Source organism: Leptodactylus fuscus, chromosome 1 (assembly GCF_031893055.1).
Source record: "Leptodactylus fuscus isolate aLepFus1 chromosome 1, aLepFus1.hap2, whole genome shotgun sequence".
NCBI lineage: Eukaryota > Metazoa > Chordata > Amphibia > Anura > Leptodactylidae > Leptodactylus > Leptodactylus fuscus.
The window spans coordinates 208,949,649-208,967,818 of NC_134265.1; the positions used below are offsets into that span (position 1 = coordinate 208,949,649).

The 18,170-nt window shown below is 41.8% G+C and overlaps 1 protein-coding gene across 2 annotated transcripts in view; it reads right to left on the bottom strand.

The window, feature by feature from the left end:
• Positions 1-18,170, bottom strand: part of PALM (paralemmin) — a 120,744-nt gene that overhangs the window by 23,187 nt on the left and 79,387 nt on the right. For both annotated transcript variants that reach the window (XM_075283654.1, XM_075283653.1), the window contains exons 3-5: positions 10,633-10,713; positions 9,069-9,199; positions 4,114-4,234 (exon numbers count right to left, since the gene is read on the bottom strand). In XM_075283654.1, the coding sequence (XP_075139755.1) occupies positions 4,114-4,234; positions 9,069-9,199; positions 10,633-10,713 (333 nt within the window). The remainder of the gene's footprint in view (positions 1-4,113; positions 4,235-9,068; positions 9,200-10,632; positions 10,714-18,170) is intronic.

Here is an 18,170-nt window from a genome sequence, read left to right on the forward strand (position 1 = left end):
GCCTCCACAGTCACCAGATCTCAATCCAATAGAGCATCTTTGGGATGTGGTGGAACGGGAGATTCGCACCATGGATGTGCAGCCGACAAATCTGCGGCAACTGTGTGATGCCATCATGTCAATATGGACCAAAATCTCTGAGGAATGCTTCCAGCACCTTGTTGAATCTATGCCACGAAGAATTGAGGCAATTCTGAAGGCAAAAGGGGGTCCAACCCGTTATTAGCATGGTGTACCTAATAAAGTGGCCGGTGAGTGTATATACAGTCCTATGAAAAAGTTTGGGCACCCCTATTAATCTTAATCATTTTTAGTTCTAAATATTTTGGTGTTTGCAGCAGCCATTTCAGTTTGATATATCTAATAACTGATGGACACAGTAATATTTCAGGATTGAAATGAGGTTTATTGTACTAACAGAAAATGTGCAATATGCATTAAACCAAAATTTGACTGGTGCAAAAGTATGGGCACCCTTATCATTTTATTGATTTGAGTACTCCTAACTACTTTTTACTGACTTACTGAAGCACAAAATTGGTTTTGTAACCTCACTGAGCTTTGAATTTCATAGCCAGGTGTATCCAATCATGAGAAAAGGTATTTAAGGTGGCCAATTGCAAGTTGTTCTCCTATTTGAATCTCCTCTGAAGAGTGGCATCATGGGCTACTCAAAACAACTCTCAAATGATCTGAAAACAAAGATTGTCCAACATAGTTGTTCAGGGGAAGGATACAAAAAGTTGTCTCAGAGATTTAACTTGTCAGTTTCCACTGTGAGGAACATAGTAAGGAAATGGAAGACCACAGGGACAGTTCTTGTTAAGCCCAGAAGTGGCAGGCCAAGAAAAATATCAGAAAGGCAGAGAAGAAGAATGGTGAGAACAGTCAAGGACAATCCACAGACCACCTCCAAAGAGCTGCAGCATCATCTTGCTGCAGATGGTGTCACTGTGCATCGGTCAAAAATACAGCGCACTTTGCACAAGGAGAAGCTGTATGGGAGAGTGATGAGAAAGGAGCCGTTTCTGCAAGCACACCACAAACAGAGTCGCCTGAGGTATGCAGAAGCACATTTGGACAAGCCAGCTTCATTTTGGAAGAAGTTCCTGTGGACTGATGAAACAAAGATTGAGTTGTTTGGTCATACAAAAAGGCATTATGCATGGCGTCCAAAAAAAACAGCATTACAAGAAAAACACATGCTACCCACTGTAAAATTTGGTGGAGGTTCCATCATGCTTTGGGGCTGTGTGGCCAATGCCGGCACCGGGAATCTTGTTAAAGTTGAGGGTCGCATGGATTCCACTCAGTATCAGCAGATTCTTCAGAATAATGTTCAAGAATCAGTGACAAAGTTGAAGTTACCCCGGGGATGGATATTTCAGCAAGACAATGATCCAAAACACCGCTCCAAATCGACTCAGGAATTCATGCAGAGGAACAATTACAATGTTCTGGAATGGCCATCCCAGTCCCCAGACCTGAATATCATTGAACATCTGTGGGATGATCTGAAGCGGGCTGTCCATGCTCGGCCACCATCAAACTTAACTGAACTTGAATTGTTTTGTAAAGAGGAATGGTCCAAAATACCTTCATCCAGGATCCAGGAACTGATTAAAAGCTACAGGAGGCGACTAGAGGCTGTTATCTTTGCAAAAGGAGGATCTACTAAATATTAATGTCACTTTTCTGTTGAGGTGCCCATACTTTTGCACCAGTCAAATTTTGGTTTAATGCATATTGCACATTTTCTGTTAGTACAATAAACCTCATTTCAATCCTGAAATATTACTGTGTCCATCAGTTATTAGATATATCAAACTGAAATGGCTGTTGCAAACACCAAAATATTTAGAACAAAAAATGATTAAGATTAATAGGGGTGCCCAAACTTTTTCATAGGACTGTATATATATATATATATATATATATATATATATATATATACTTAAAATATTTTGTTCACATTAACAACAGCACTCCTTTGTATGATCAGTCACCAGAGCGGAAAAAAAAAACCTTGAACTTTTTTTTTAAATTAAGATTAGTGCAGGCTAGACTCTTGGGTGAACAAGACACTGCATGTACATAGCGGAGCTTTTTCAATTTTTTTTAGATTTTAAATCAGCAACACTTTGCTGTTAAAACAGCAGTACTGTATATATTTATTGAAAAAGTGTTAACTCTTGACCAAGAAAGTCCTTAAAGGGATCCTATCATTAAAACTTTACCTTTGTTTTGGACTAAAGAAACTGGACTTTTGTGTCTATGCCACCCCACCTAGCAACCCCAGACCCTGACAATACATACAGTAGTTCAGCCTCGGCTAAAGTAAAATAATTATTATTTCACTGTTTTGTTGGGTTCACCCAATATAGTCTAGGCTGCGCTAATCTGAAAAAAAAAATGTTATTTAATATATGGTGACTGGTGCAGTACTAGTAATCTTATCTACTAGTTACTGACCAGGTGGTGAGTCTTTAGTGATTTTAGCACTTTGAAAAATTTCATGAAATATTTTTTGTTTAATCATGTCCGCATGATTTGTGCAGGCAGTGCGCGGCAAGCACACAGACCCCATTATAGTCTATGGGGTCCGTGTGCTTTTACAGCACAGCGCTTGCAATTGCCTTTGCATTCCGTTTGGGGGGTCTCTAAGCATATATAAAGTAGTGATCTATCAACTATAATAATGTGGAGAGAACAGAGATATTTGGAATATTGTGTAGAAGAAGAGACTGAATCATAATAACATTATTTTTCAGACTTTGTAAAATATTTTTTTTTAATCTTTGTTTTTTTATTCCAAGCACATTGAAAAGTAGCATACGTGTTTTAGATATTTCTTGTTTCATATGTTTTTTGCTTCAAAAGACGATCTATTGAAATGATTTTCCAATATGTGCTATTTTTGTTACAGTTGGGGTTAATATTTTTCTCAAATTATACCTTTAGGCCTCATACAAACAACTCTGTAATCTGTAATCTAGAATCTTGTAGGCCCATAATCTATGTTTATGTGTGTCCTACATTAATACATGTTCCATTCTCAGGAAGAATATCATGCTCACATAACTGTCTTGTGGGGATTAGAATGCCTGCATGACTATTTTCTAATTTACATTAAAGGGGCTCTATCACTGGGAAAAGTCATTTTTAACTAATCACATCTTTGCATAGGCTTTAGAAAGTCTATTCCACACCTACCTATAGTATGTAGATTGCCTCAGTGGTTTCTGAATAAGTCCGTTTTTATTCATATGCTAATTAGACTGGTACACGATACACCGTGCACTCCTCTCCTATTGTTTCCTATGAGCACCGCACAGGCTGCTGATGATGATGACTCAGCTTCCTGTTTGCCTCACACACATAGGAGATAATAGAAGAGAGGAGGCTGCTGGGAACTTCCTGAGCTGGCTGGAAGCTCATTAGCATATCAATAAAAATGAACTTATTCAGAAACCACTGAGGCAATCTATATACTAAAGCTAGGTGTGGAATAGACTTTATAAAGGCTATGCAAGCATGTGATTAGTTAAAAATGACTTTTCCCAGTGATAGAGCCCCTTTATGGACTTTGTATCATCTGTTAAGGGAGACAACACATACAGCATTCACTTTGCAGGGCTTTAACACCATGCAGGTGCTTCACAATGGCTGCAATGTGTACTGCACCATGACTGTGTGAATCAGGGCTCGTTCACATCTGTGCCCGGCACTCCGTTATGCAGGTTTCTGTTTCCTGCATAAAACAGAGCAGGATACGGAAACCTGCAGGAGTCTTTCTCAAATGAATGGGTGAGAAAGCTGTCCGGCCGTGAGCGGTGGTAAGCGTTTTATGCTCTCCGCCGCGAAACCGGGTTTTTTAATCCGGACACAGAGTCGGACATGCAGTACTCTGTGTCCGGATTAAAAAAACCAGTTTCGCGGCGGAGAGCATAAAACGCTCGCCGCCGCTCACGGCCGGACCCGGTCTGTGCTTTCCGTCTTCTTACATGTAGAAGACGGAAAGCACAGAACGGAGTGCTGAATGCAGGTGTGAACCTAGCGTTAGTAAGAAATAGGTTTTATGTATAAAAACTAACACCCAACAGTGAGTCTCACCTTGTCTGTTTTGACTACTTCTTGGTTCTCAGGCTCTGAATTTGCAGGCTCTGACGCTAAACTTTCTTTGGTAGAAGTGCTAGACATGCCAGTCTCCAGCAGTTCAATTTCATTCTCCAGCCTGGGAAATGAGAAACAAAGAAGTTATTTTTTTCAGCTATAATGGTGTGGCTTTCAGGGGTCAACTCACTCCACTCAGTTTTGCACTCACCCTTCACTCAGGCTGCAAATTGAGTTTAAACTGCACCCCAACACAGTCCACGCACCTCAAATACACACCACCACTGCTGATTTGCCAACTTAGCGGAAACCACGCTTACATATATAGGTGTCTCTCCAACAGTCAGACACAAACACTCCTCAAAAAAATAATGAGGTCATAGAGCAATGCAAAGTAACCTTTAACAATTTGTAGAGTACTTTTCACCTCCTGGGGCACATATAGTTTTATATACCGCTAGAAAGCCGACAGTGCGCTGAATTCAGTGCACTATTGGCTTTCACGTTCTGTGCCCCCGGTGAAGAGCTACCGGTAACGGTTCTGTAGCTCTTCACTGTCAGAAGACCGTTTCTGACAGTCAGTCAGGAACACGCTTCCTTACAGCAGCGTCTATTGCGCTGTACTGTGAGAGGAGGCGTTTCTTACCATTCGGTGACGACGCTGAGCTCGTCTATGGACAAGCACTATCAGGAGGGGAGGGATGCGTTCCTCAGAGAATATTCAGATAGAAATGGACACACCCAGCTCTCTCAGTTGGCTACCATAGATGTAACATCAGTTGTAAGGTAACATGGTCTCTTAAGGCTTGTGGTTAGCTACACTTCCCTGCCAGGGTGCACCACTCCTCTTACTGTCTGAGGTGGGAAATCCAGGACTTATCCTAATCTGGGAAAGAGGGGTTTCTTTCTTTGCTTTGAAGAGCTGTATCTACTGGGGTCTGAGATTAGTTCAAGGTCATCAAACCCCCTTCCTGCTCAACAAAGATGTCATAAAAGCATTTCCTGCCTAGCAGAAAGTATTTCACACCCTCTCCTTTGTATACACACATTCCACTGAGGTAGATTGAGAACATTTGAGGTAGACTGAAAACAAAACATTATATATGTGTGTATATCTCAATGTAACTCCAAGCAACACTGATTGACGATCAATTTCACATACTGTTGTGCAAATGGAAATGGAATAGACAACAGATGGAAATTATTGGAAATTATCAAGATACACTCAATAAAGGAGGTGTTCTGCAGGTGGGGACCACAGACCACATCTCAGTACCAATGCTTTCTGGCTGATGTTTTAGTCACTTTTGAATGTTGGTTGTGCTTTCACACTCGTGGTAGCATGAGACGGACTCTACAACCCACACAAGTGGCTCAGGTAGTGCAGCTCATCCAGGATGGCACGTCAATGCAAGCAGTGACAAGAAGGTTTTCTGTGTCGGTCAGCGTAGTGTCCAGAGGCTGGAGGCGCTACCAGGAGACAGGCCAGTACACCAGGAGGTGTGGAGGGGCCATAGGAGGACAACAACTCAGCAGCAGGACCACTACCTCTGCCTTTGTGCAAGGAGGAACAAGGAGGAGCACTGCCAGAGCCCTGCAAAATGACCTCCAGCAGGCCACAAATGTACATGTGTCTGCATAAACAGACACTAACTCCATGAGGGTGGTATGAGGGCCCGACGTCCACAGATGGGGGTTGTGCATCTGCAACCTCATCAGGAGAAGGCCCCCTGATATCCCAGGCCCTGTGGCAGCCGCTACTTCTGCTACCCCCTTAGTTTACACCCCTGCCTGTGTTTTTATTGGATTGGAGAGTGGGCAGATGCAAAATAGGAAACATAGTTTGGATTAGACCAAAAGCAAAGTATTTCCAAAAGAAAGAAACCAGGTGGCACCACTGTTTCACGTGTCCAGTATTTGAAATAGCCTTTACAATATTACCAGCATGGAGAGAAAAAAAATAGACTACTGCTCAGACTGAGACGGTGGTGGTCACTGAATATAAAAGTATCAGTCCATATGTCAAAAAAACAAAAGAAAAAAGTAGCAGGGCACTCAGGATGGTAGCGTGGAGCATAACAGCAACGATCTTTTCGTGTGCTGAACACACTTCTTCTGGCTTGCTTCTTCTGGTAGCAAGCCAGAAGAAGTGTGTTTAGCACACGAAACGGTCATTGCTGTTATGCTCCACGCTACCATCCTCCTATTATGCGCAATATTTTAAAGGTGATGAAATAAAGATATCCTGGTTTTAAGACGCTGGGAGTGAGTGCCCTGATACTTTTTTCTTTTGTTTTTTGACATATAAAAAGCAAAGTATGAATATGGTTAAGACTGAGGGCCCACATTGCGGTAATAATGCTTTTTATGTTGCAGATTTTACTGGGTTTTTTCTTTTAGCCATATCCAGGAGTGGATTGAGCAGAAGGTAGATTTATAATCACTTCTTATATATTTCCCATTCCTTTTGTAATCTTCCTTCTGCTCTCCTCTCTCCCTTCCCTTTTCTCCCCTCTTCTATTCTTCTTTTCTCTGTGTTAGTCCTTCTGTCTGTTTGCCACTTGCTCTTGCCTCATGGTAGATATTATTGTCTCCTCCTATAATATTAAAGGCCTTAATATGCCTGAGAAATGCTCACAGTTTAGCCCCTGTGGTCCCATAGTAGTAGCATTTCTGGGAAAACTAAAGGTGTAGCTACATTCTTCCACAAAAATTTGCCTTACTTTAAGGTCCCACGGTGCGGAAACGCAGCTTTTTTTTTTGTTGCAGAATTTGTTGTGGTTTTTTGAGCCAAAGCCAAGAATGGCTTCCAAAGGAATGGGAGATATATAGAAAGCTCTTATACTTCTATCTTCTGCTCAACGCATTCCTGGCTTTGGCTCAAAAAACTGCAACAAAATCTGCAAAAAAAGGAGGTGTTTCTGCAATGTGGGGCTTTAGCCTTATACTAGACTTGCTCTCTGACACAGATATACGATACCTGTTCATCATCTGTGAAATATATGGGGTCACTTATACCGTGGCCAATGTCTACTCCCCTAATTCCGGACAGGTGCCTTTTCTATTCTCGATTCTCACTAAACTTAAGACATTTGTCCGTGGTCAACTCATTCTATGTGGCAACACCAACAATCTCACCATCAATTCCTTGCTTGATTCCTCCTCAGGAAAAACCCATATCCCCTATAACACCCTCAAACTATGAAAACTACTGCACTTCATGCTGATGTAGGACTCCTGGTAAATCCAAGATTTTTAAAGGGTTGTCTTACTCATGGGGGAGGGGAAAGCACATCACATGATCGTTAACTCCCATCCCCCATACACAACATGTTATGGTAATCAACAAAACAAAAACATTAATCAAGCAATAAAAATTCCTTACTGTAACTATATAAAAAACTTCAATTTGATGTTTGAAACCACAGATGATGTGGTGATGAGCTGTATGGATCAATAAAGCCTTCCCTCACCTCCACTCCCTTACCCTTCCAAAGAACCAAAGTGTTACCGCTTAGGGTATGTTCACACATCAGTATGCCATCCGTCCATTTGAGTTCAGTTTGACACTTCAAAATGGACTGATACACATAATGATTGTATACTGACACCTTTTTATGCTGATAGCAAATGTTGTGTCCCCTAGAGGACAGATAAGGGGATTAAAAGTAGCAATTGTAAACAAAGTAAAGATAAGGAGATATAATAAATGTCCCTGTGTCCTCCTTATCTCTACTCTGTTTACAATTGCTACTTTTAATCCCCTTATCTGTCCTCTAGGGGACATCATTTTTTATGCTATCAGCATAAAAAGGTGTCAGTATACAATCAGTATGTGCATCAGTCCTTTTTGAAGTGTCAAACTGAACTCAAAAGGATGGATGGCATACTGATGTGTGAACACAGCATCACTTGGCTAGTATAGACTAATTTGCATTAGGTCCAAAATGCTCAGGGTGACAGTACCTATTGAAAGTGGTGTCATTGGGATTTTCAGACCTGGTAACAGGTCCTCTTTAACCCCTTCCCATCACAGCCATTAAGAATTCTGCTTTAACAGCGTTCACTGTGGGGTAAAAATTAACATGAAGTAGACCCAGGACTACTGAGCAGCTAGCATCATACATAAAGCCAGACTGGGATAACAACCCTCTCCCAAAACTCCTGCCATTATTCTCCTCACATATTTTTGTAAATATGATTACATGAGATTTCTAAATCATTGCATCATTCTTTTTTTTTTTGCATTGGGGTAGTAATTTACCTTGCAGTTTTTCTACTCTCTTCATCTTGACTATGATCCCTAGTAATGATCTGGAGCCTGTTGAGAAAGATTCTCCTAGCCCTAGTAATCCTGTTCTTGATGAGTTGGATGAAAATAATCAGAATTTGGTTTTGAAGGAGGCAGAAGGGGAAGACATGACTTTTTGTGGTGTAGGTCATAGGTTCAGGAGCTGAAATACTAGTAGTGTTACTGTTAAGGGGAAGTCAGAGGAAATCTAGAAATGAGAATTATGAGGGGAACACAAGATTTCTTTGACAATAATGAGTCTGAAAAAAGTGACAGGGAAGATGCTGACATTGCTTATGATGAACCTAGCAACTAGGTGTGCAAAGTCATAAACAGTCAAAAGGTCAGGAAGGATATCTCAGGTTCATAGGTCAAGAACAGGGGGACACAAATTGTCTGAACAGGATTTCATGAACAGACAGAAAGATATGAATAAGCTTAAGAAGAACTGTGGTTAGTTCTGCAAGATATTTACAATTCTCCTTCAAAAAGTATGAAGTATTGATGCTATTTTGAGGACAAAGGGTGTTCACACCAAATATTTAAATTTTTTTAATTCACTTAATTTTGTTAATTCATAAAAATAAACTCGTAGCAATTTTATTTTTGAGAACATTGTTATTTTACAACATTTTTTCACATATGCCTAGGACAATCGACATACCTCTGAATACTCTCTTCTAGTTCCCGGGATTTCTGCTCATCTTCCTGCATCTGTTTCCTTGTTGCTTCATCTTCCTCTGGGGTGGAAGCAGGAGCCCCCTCAAGAAGCCAACGTTCCCTTAGGGCTTTAGACTGAAAATAAGAGGGAATGCTTATTTAGTACTTGAATGTTTACATGACATTTCCTAGATCTTGCAGTACCCAATACTTTGTTCACAAATCCACACCTTAATTGTTTTGATGCCAGTGGCAATCACACAAATGGAGAATATGGTCAGGCAGAGAAAATCTAATGATTTTGTAGCGGATTCAGAAAATCTGTTTAAAAACCTGCTTTACAACTGCTCTAAAATCTGCCTCCCATTCATTTCAATGGGAGTTTCAAGCAGAATCCACATGAAGAACAAGAAGAATACTTATTTATTTTGTAAGTAAAAACAATCTGCTTCTGCCTCCCACTGGAATGAAAGGAAGACAGATTTCAGGTGGAATTTAGCACTAATTTTGAGGCAATATGTGCCTCAAAATCATCTCTAAATTACTTAGGCTCTGTCTCCAACACTTCCCTCGAAGCTCCCTAGGCTTGAATTAAACCAGTGTTTTGCAACTTTTCGAGCCAAGTACTCCATAGTGACAAGAAATTCCAGTCAAGTATCCCTGAAGATGCCCCAGTCACATGGTGGAATATGCTATTGATTTTGAGTGGATTTCGCTCTCCAAAAAATGTGGATTCTACCTTCCATTGTGTTCAATGTGAAACAGAGATCTCAACAGGATACTGATAAAATAAGCTGCAGCTGATTCAGCTGTGGCATCAACAACACGAGACTCCCTGATCTTTAGGCCCATTCATCTGGGTCTAATCAGTTTTGGAAAACAGGACCTGTCATCAAGCAGAAAATGCTAAAATACATAATTTGATTCTTGCTGTTCACAGAGTCGGAGGGATAAGTCATTACTCTCTAAGGGGGCTGAGTTTTCCACTGTTATGTACAGCTCTGTGGTCTAGACAATCTGTTCAGCTAATTGAGGTTTGCTGGACAGTGTCTGTTATCTAAACACAAAGATAACACTGAGTTTACTGCAAGTACGTTCTCTCCAGCAGCATGATAAGTGTTTTGTACAAACCTGTGTAATGCAATATACATTTGCTGTGTATATTATTTGACATGCATTTATATTAGATTTTCAGTAATGCTAACAATTTCCCTTGGTAAAGTCAATGTCTATATCTAGTGAGATACTTCATGGTGTCCTGTTTATCAAACAGTCAAAGTCAGCCCCCCCCCCCCAGCTACTTACTACAACAAGTGAGAAGAAGAGACAGCAGGCAAACTGCTGAGAGAGGAACATGGCTGGGACCCCATGTTGCAAAAAGGCAGCATTTTGGCTGAGGCACAAACCGCTGTCTTTTACAGTACATTCAAAGTGGATGACATTCTGACTAATTCATTTGTTTCACTACATGGGGCCTTAGCCTTAATGTGTAGTAGAAATTTTCAGTAGTAGATACAAATATGTCATGAATATGAAAAATCACTCTTTAGATCAAAAGAAAAACTCACTTTGAGATGCTGCAACTGTCTTCTATCGTCTTCTAGTTGACGTCTTTTGTTTTCAATTTCTACTTGACGCCGTCTTTTTTCCTGAAAAAAAAGATTACATAAATATCATATACAGTCCTATGAAAAAGTTTGGGCACCTCTATTAATCTTAATCATTTTTAGTTCTAAATATTTTGGTGTTTGCAACAGCCATTTCAGTTTGATATATCTAATAACTGATGGACACAGTAATATTTCAGGATTGAAATGAGGTTTATTGTACTAACAGAAAATGCGCAATATGCATTAAACCAAAATTTGACCGGTGCAAAAATATGGGCACCTCAACAGAAAAGTGACATTAATATTTAGTACATCCTCCTTTTGCAAAGATAACAGCCTCTAGTCGCTTCCTGTAGCTTTTAATCAGTTCCTGGATCCTGGATGAAGGTATTTTGGACCATTTCTTTCTACAAAACAATTCAAGTTCAGTTAAGTTTGATGGTCGCCGAACATGGACAGCCCGCTCTCAAATGATCTGAAAACAAAGATTGTTCAACATAGTTGTTCAGGGGAAGGATACAAAACGTTGTCTCAGAGATTTAACCTGTCAGTTTCCACTGTGAGGAACATAGTAAGGAAATGGAAGACCACAGGGACAGTTCTTGTTAAGCCCAGAAGTGGCAGGCCAAGAAAAATATCAGAAAGACAGAGAAGAAGAATGGTGAGAACAGTCAAGGACAATCCACAGACCACCTCCAAAGAGCTGCAGCATCATCTTGCTGCAGATGGTGTCACTGTGCATCGGTCAACAATACAGCGCACTTTGCACAAGGAGAAGCTGTATGGGAGAGTGATGAGAAAGAAGCCGGTTCTGCACGTACGCCACAAATAGAGTTGCCTGAGGTATGAAAAAGCACATTTGGACAAGGCAGCTTCATTTTGGAAACAAAAATTGAGTTGTTTGGTTATAAAAAAAGGCGTTATGCATGGCGTCCAAAAAGAAACAGCATTCCAAGAAAAACACATGCTACCCACTGTAAAATTTGGTGGAGGTTCCATCATGCTTTGGGGCTGTGTGGCCAATGCCGGCATCGGGAATCTTGTTAAAGTTGAGGGTCGCATGGATTCCACTCAGTATCAGCAGATTCTTGAGAATAATGTTCAAGAATCAGTGACGAAGTTGAAGTTACGCCGGGGATGGATATTTCAGCAAGACAATGATCCAAAACACCGCTCCAAATACTCAGGCATTCATGCAGAGGAACAATTACAATGTTCTGGAATGGCCATCCCAGTCCCCAGACCTGAATATCATTGAACATCTGTGGGATGATTTGAAGCGGGCTGTCCATGCTCGGCGACCATCTAACTTAACTGAACTTGAATTGTTTGTCCAAAATACCTTTATCCAGGATCCAGGAACTGATTAAAAGCTACAGGAAGCGACTAGAGGCTGTTATCTTTGCAAAAGGAGGATCTACTAAGTATTAATGTCACTTTTCTGTTGAGGTGCCCATACTTTTGCACCGGTCAAATTTTGGTTTAATGCATATTGCACATTTTCTGTTAGTACAATAAACCTCATTTCAATCCTGAAATATTACTGTGTCCATCAGTTATTAGATATATCAAACTGAAATGGCTGTTGCAAATACCAAAATATTTAGAACTAAAAATGATTAAGATTAATAGGGGTGCCCAAACTTTTTCATAGGACTGTATAAAGTGGCGCTAGAACCCTTTAAAATTTTTCTATATTTATTCATAGATTTGACCTAAAAATCATAAATGGCTCATAATTTATAAAATGTCCCATAATTACATATCTGTGATTGGAAAAAATCTGTGAACTCTTAGAATTCGCAGATAATTTGAAGATGAAATTAGAATAATTGGTTTTCATGCAATAGAAAGGAAGACAATCGGGTGTGAGGAAGCGACCTTTTAAATTGAAAAGAAACAGATCTATCAAAGTTTTATCTTTGATAGTGAAGCACCAGCACCAAGTTAGAGGAGCTCCTTGACCTTTCTGTAGCAGGTGAAGTTTCCAAGCCTTGGCTCTTTTATCTGGAACTCGGTTGTGAGTGTTGCAGTCAGTGTCATATGTTTCTGTGGCAGTCTATAGAGGAACCCTGAGTGAACCTAATGTCAGTCTTACAAAGCAGGACCCATAGGATCTGAGTGTCGGGTACTGGGCAATTGCTGTGTGTTGCTACAGGACTACAGATCTCACACTGAGAAGGTTACTATGTAAAAAAAACAAAAAAACAACTAAAGCATAAAAAAACTACAGACTTGGTGCCGTTACTTAAAAAGTGTACAGATATCAGAACAGATTAGACTGAATACAAGGTGGTTCCCACCTTACAGTAAAGCACCGTATTGCATAGTAGACTGTCACTATGACATTCATAGCCCACCAGCGTATGCAGTCTGATATACTGTATCTCTCTGATATATACGTGATATATGTGTTGATGTGTGGGGTGCTAAAAATAAAGTAATCGCCCACTTATTTTTGTGTAGCAGTAAACAAGTAAGGGAAGATCATACCCTTAATAGTTAGAATCTTTTACACCCTAAAAAAAAGAATCATGATCCTAATCATCAGGTTCCAGGATCTATGAACCACTATGAAACAATCAGTGGTTATAGCTGTTTTTTCATTCTTGCATAATGGCGGGATTTCTATAGACAACAATAATACAGATAAATGACTGGAAGAGGCCAAAACTTTCTTCTCGAAAAAGGAATTAATGTCCTTTACAGATGTAAACACCTGACCAAGGTTTACAAGTGACTATGTGAGATCATGGTGAGAGGCCAAAGGTCTTCAAAAATACCTTGACCGCAGGAAAATCCCTAAAGAGTTGAGAAATCCTTTTCTGCCAGCCAAAAGAATTAAATCCCTAGCATTTGTGCCCAGTGGAAAAAAGAGGTAACAGAATAGTCCCTACGCCTAATCTTATTGCTCCTGGAAGAGGAGCAGGAAATCCTCAAGAAATGTTCAATTATACTAAAAGAAGGTATTGATAAATCAAGAGAGGGAGGGACTTACAAGTTAATATTGAGAAATACACAATGTTTATTACAAATAGGAAACATTTTCAGTTCCAAAGGGATCTTGAGCCCTCTTCTGACTGAAAACTCAGATACAGATAGATCAACACATTCTAATACCACAGTGAACAGAAATAATGGAAGAACTACTTCAACCAGGAATAGAAGTGAGGTTCAATGAGATAGGAGAGGTGATAATGAAACAAAAAAATCCACTGAAGAATCCATTGTTTTTTTCTCATCTCAGGGGCCCCAGATGACACAATATCTACTAAGGGGCTGTGCAGATCAATTAATCCAATCTACGATCGGTCAATGACTGATTCCATCAAATTACTTTTGATAACCCATGAGACAGGTCAAGTTCATGCAGTGAGGGAACTAACTAATGTTGATGATGAACTACAACTTATAAAGCTTTCTAATTGTATTTTGTCAAGTGACAACAAGGCACTATTACCTAAAGGACCTTATTATGTCCCCACAACCAACTATGACCTATTTAGCTGGTTGTAGGACCTGGCCTTATTTACTAGAAAATTACGTTGGACTAAATTTATGTTCAAAATTTAGAGAATTTGACATTTATGAGTAAGATTTTGAGGGTCTGAAACTGCTGCAGGACCTTTGGGATGAGGGTCAAAGGCTCACAGGTCCCAGTTCTTTTACTGAACCTCATTTCCAAGAGTACATCAGTCCTTTCGTTTTTTGACACTGGACATCTTTAAAAAAGGAAAAACCTCTCTTCAGATCAGATGAGGGCCCTTTTGGACTTAGAAAAGGATACCACATTTATAGACATCCTTTATAGTGTTAGTTGAGGAACTATTCAAACTGAAATTTTTTAAACAGGACTCTTCACACCCTCATAGATGTGTGGTATTATACAGCGCTGGAAAGTCGACAGTGCACGGAATTCAGTGCAACATTTGCGGACCTTACAGCTCAGCATCATCGCCTGCTTTTCTGACAGTGGGAAATCCAAAATATAAGATATGCACTCTTTTTTTTCAAAGGAGGAAGTTATACCAATTAAGATGGTGCCAGAAGATATTGGGAAAATCCATCACAAAATTTATTGTATAATACTTCAGCACGCCAATTGATTTATTAAAAACCTTTATTTCACATATTCATAAAAAGACTTGATCACACAGCAAAGGGTTAGTAAATTAGTGAGTCATCCTTTGCAGGCCGCGCCACCGTCTCAGCCACATCCCACCACAGCACGGCTCTCTCCAGGAACCACCGCTGCTCTGAAGCCTGCTGCTGCCCTCCGGTTGCCTTCCCGGAACCCAGGCCTCTGGACCCAGCTATGGCCTCCGGGGAGTCCCCTTCCACCGAGGCCAGGCATTCCAAGATGGCAGCGGTGCCTTCCTCTGTAACCCCTCCAGCACTAGATGATGTGGGTGAAGCTGCTGCTCCTCATAACCTGCCCTCTGGCCTCCAACCTCCATCTGCCTTACCAGGAGCTCCTGCCCTTCAAGACCCTGAAGTCCATGGACCTGGAATTGAACCTGCGGCCTCCCTCAACCTCATGGACCCTGGCCCTGTCACTGCTGCTGCATCTCCTCCTTCTCCTGCTTAGGTACCTCTAAGACAATCTGAGCTGGGTCCTTTGCTTCAGGGGACCCCTTCCCTTCCACCTTCCTGGTTCCCTGATGTGGATTCTGATATGAATATTGTGGCGACCCCTCATATGTCTCCTTATGCCGTGGCTTCTCCCCACAAGATATAGTTGCTCCCTCATCTTCCTCTCCTCCGCCTCAGTGGCTGCAATTTCTCACTCACTCTTTGAAAGCTGAAGTTACTGCGGCTTGCCGCAAAGAAATTCGCACTGAAATTTGGGCTGAAATATCGACACTTCGGCAGGATCTTCATCACATCGCCCTCCCGTGTGGAGACTCTGGAGGATGATCACGACCAGACCCTTAAATACATATCTCATCTCCAGGACTCTGTGGTGTCTCAGTTTCACCTGTTGCTTGATCTTCAGCGTCATGTAGAGGACTTGGATAACAGAGGCAGGAGGAAAAACATTTGTGTTAAGGGTCTCCCTCAGGCTACGCACGAGGAGGATCTACCAGCTACTCTGGAGGCTATCTTTAACTCAGTGCTACAAGAGCCCCCTTCTAATAAGATCAGACTGGACCGCGCTCATAGAGCCCTGCGTCCCAAAGGCTCTGGTCCCACTCCAAGGGACAGTATCTGCTGTGTACATTACTTTGCTTTGAAGGAACTGATCCTAAAGCCAGAGCCACAAAGGACATTGATTTTGATGGGGCTAAGATACAACTATATCAGGACTTATCCTGGATCACCTTGCAGAAAAGGCGACACCTTCGCCCTCTACTTCGTTTGCTATAAGACCATCGGATCCCATACTGCTGGGGCTTCCCCTTTGCCCTAATTGCTAGGTGTAATGGTTACACTGCTACCCTGCGCTCTTTCTCAGATGTCTCGCAGTTCTGCTCAACCATGGACATGCCTTCTCCCCTGGATTTAACCGACTGGGAGCTCCCGCCTACTCCTCCACCTTTACCTACAGTGTGGTCTCAACCGAAGTCGAAGAAGAGATCATTACCTTCATCTAGCTCTGGCGCCCAGCGCCCACAGGTGGACCACTCACCTGCATCGCTCTGATTCTCTCTCTTGCACCCTCTGTTTTTTGTTTTTAGGTTTCCCCGTTGAAATGTGGTGTCCCTTACTTTGTGAGAGCTGACTGATTGACTGATTATATTTAACCCCATATGTGTGCCTTTATTTGTTGCATTTTACTCTTGTTTTCTTTTCACAGGCGGGGTGGGAAGGCTGCTCCCTTACCACCTCTTTTATTTGTTCCGTGACCTTTACGGTTTATATACTGACTGACTACAGATGGTCCCCCCACGTTACCCCTCTTTCAGGGCTTATCCCAGCTGTGGGTATTTCTGGGACCTTTTGGTTGTTTTAGTTATATCTGATTTTCTGATTGTTAATTGCCCCTGGCCAGGAGGTTTAGTCCTGTCCAAAACACAGTTTGTTATTGCTGTATTACCTGTTTTTTTTGTGTTTATTCCCTTCCTCTCCCCCCTCCCTCCTTCCCTTCCTCAGATCTGGAGTCTCCCAACTTTCATAGATGTCCACTGGGCTCCCTTGGCTGGCCTCCTGTCCTATGGATTGGGTGAGATCTTCTACGTTCCCTCTCTTGCATCTGCTGGTATCTTTTCCTTTTTCATTGTACCATGGCGAAGTGTGTTATGCTGAACGTCAAGGGCCTGGGCTCCAACACTAAACGACGTTTGGTGCTCCGTGAATTATGATCCCCGGTGGTGGACGTGGCTTTCCTCCAGGAGACTCACTTTGACTACACGGGTAATTATAACTTTGCTCGCCCCTATTTCCCCATTGCATATTCTGCATATAATACTCGTAGGAAGGGAGGGGTGGCTATTTTGCTATCCCGCTCCTGCCAGATCTCGATCTCCGCTTCACATTTGGATCCTGATGGGATTCTTGAGGGCATCCTTCATGGCCGACCCATTGTTCTCTTTACTTTGTATGCCCTTAATTCCTCCCAAATTCCCTTCCTCAAGAGGTTACTGCGGAAATTGGGGGCCTTCTCTGGCTCGGCCCTGGTGTTGGGTGGTGATTTTAACTTGGTTTTTTCTGAACACTCCGATAGACTGACTCTGTCTGGTTCTCCCTCTTCTGCCCCGCAGCTTCGCCTGGCGAGGGAATTCCGCCATTTAATTAGGTCTTTCTCCCATTTCGATCTCTAGCGGTTGCGCAACCCCACTGGCCGCTCCTATACCTTCTATTCCCATCCCCATAATACGCATACTAGAATAGACTATTTCTTCGGTAAAATCTTATCCCTTAGGTTACTGACGGATGCTGACATTGGTCCCGTTTCGTGGTCAGACCACACCCTTGTCTTAGTGTCACAGTCCTCGGCCTTGACCCATCCCCAGCGTTGTCACTGGAGATTAAATGAGTCTCTCCTTCATTCCCAGTCCTCCTGTGACACCCTCTGTGCCCACCTCCAGGAATACTTTACTCTTAACTCCCATTCTATCTCTTCTGTCTCTACTCTGTGGGAGGCGCACAAGGTGGTCATGAGAGATCATTGCATAGCGTTGGCTACTCGACAGAAGAAGGATAGGAAATATAAGGAGGCAGCTCTGGTATCCCAAATAAAGACACTCTCTGCTCGCCTATCTTTATTTCCTTCAATATCTACCCTTCGCCGCCTCGTTGCGGCTAGGGCTGGACTTAGTGATCTTGCGAACCACAATGTTCAACGCCTCCTGCTGTACAATCGCCAACGTTATTATGAAAGGGGTAATAAAGCTCACTCTCTATTGGCTAAAACTTTGCGAGATCAACGGGTCTCCTCTACTCCGCATGCTATCCGTGTCTCCCATGGAGTCCTCCAGCACTACTCTGATGCTATAGCCTCGTTGTTTCAGGATTATTATTCGAATACAATACAACTGTACAACCTTCCGACCCTC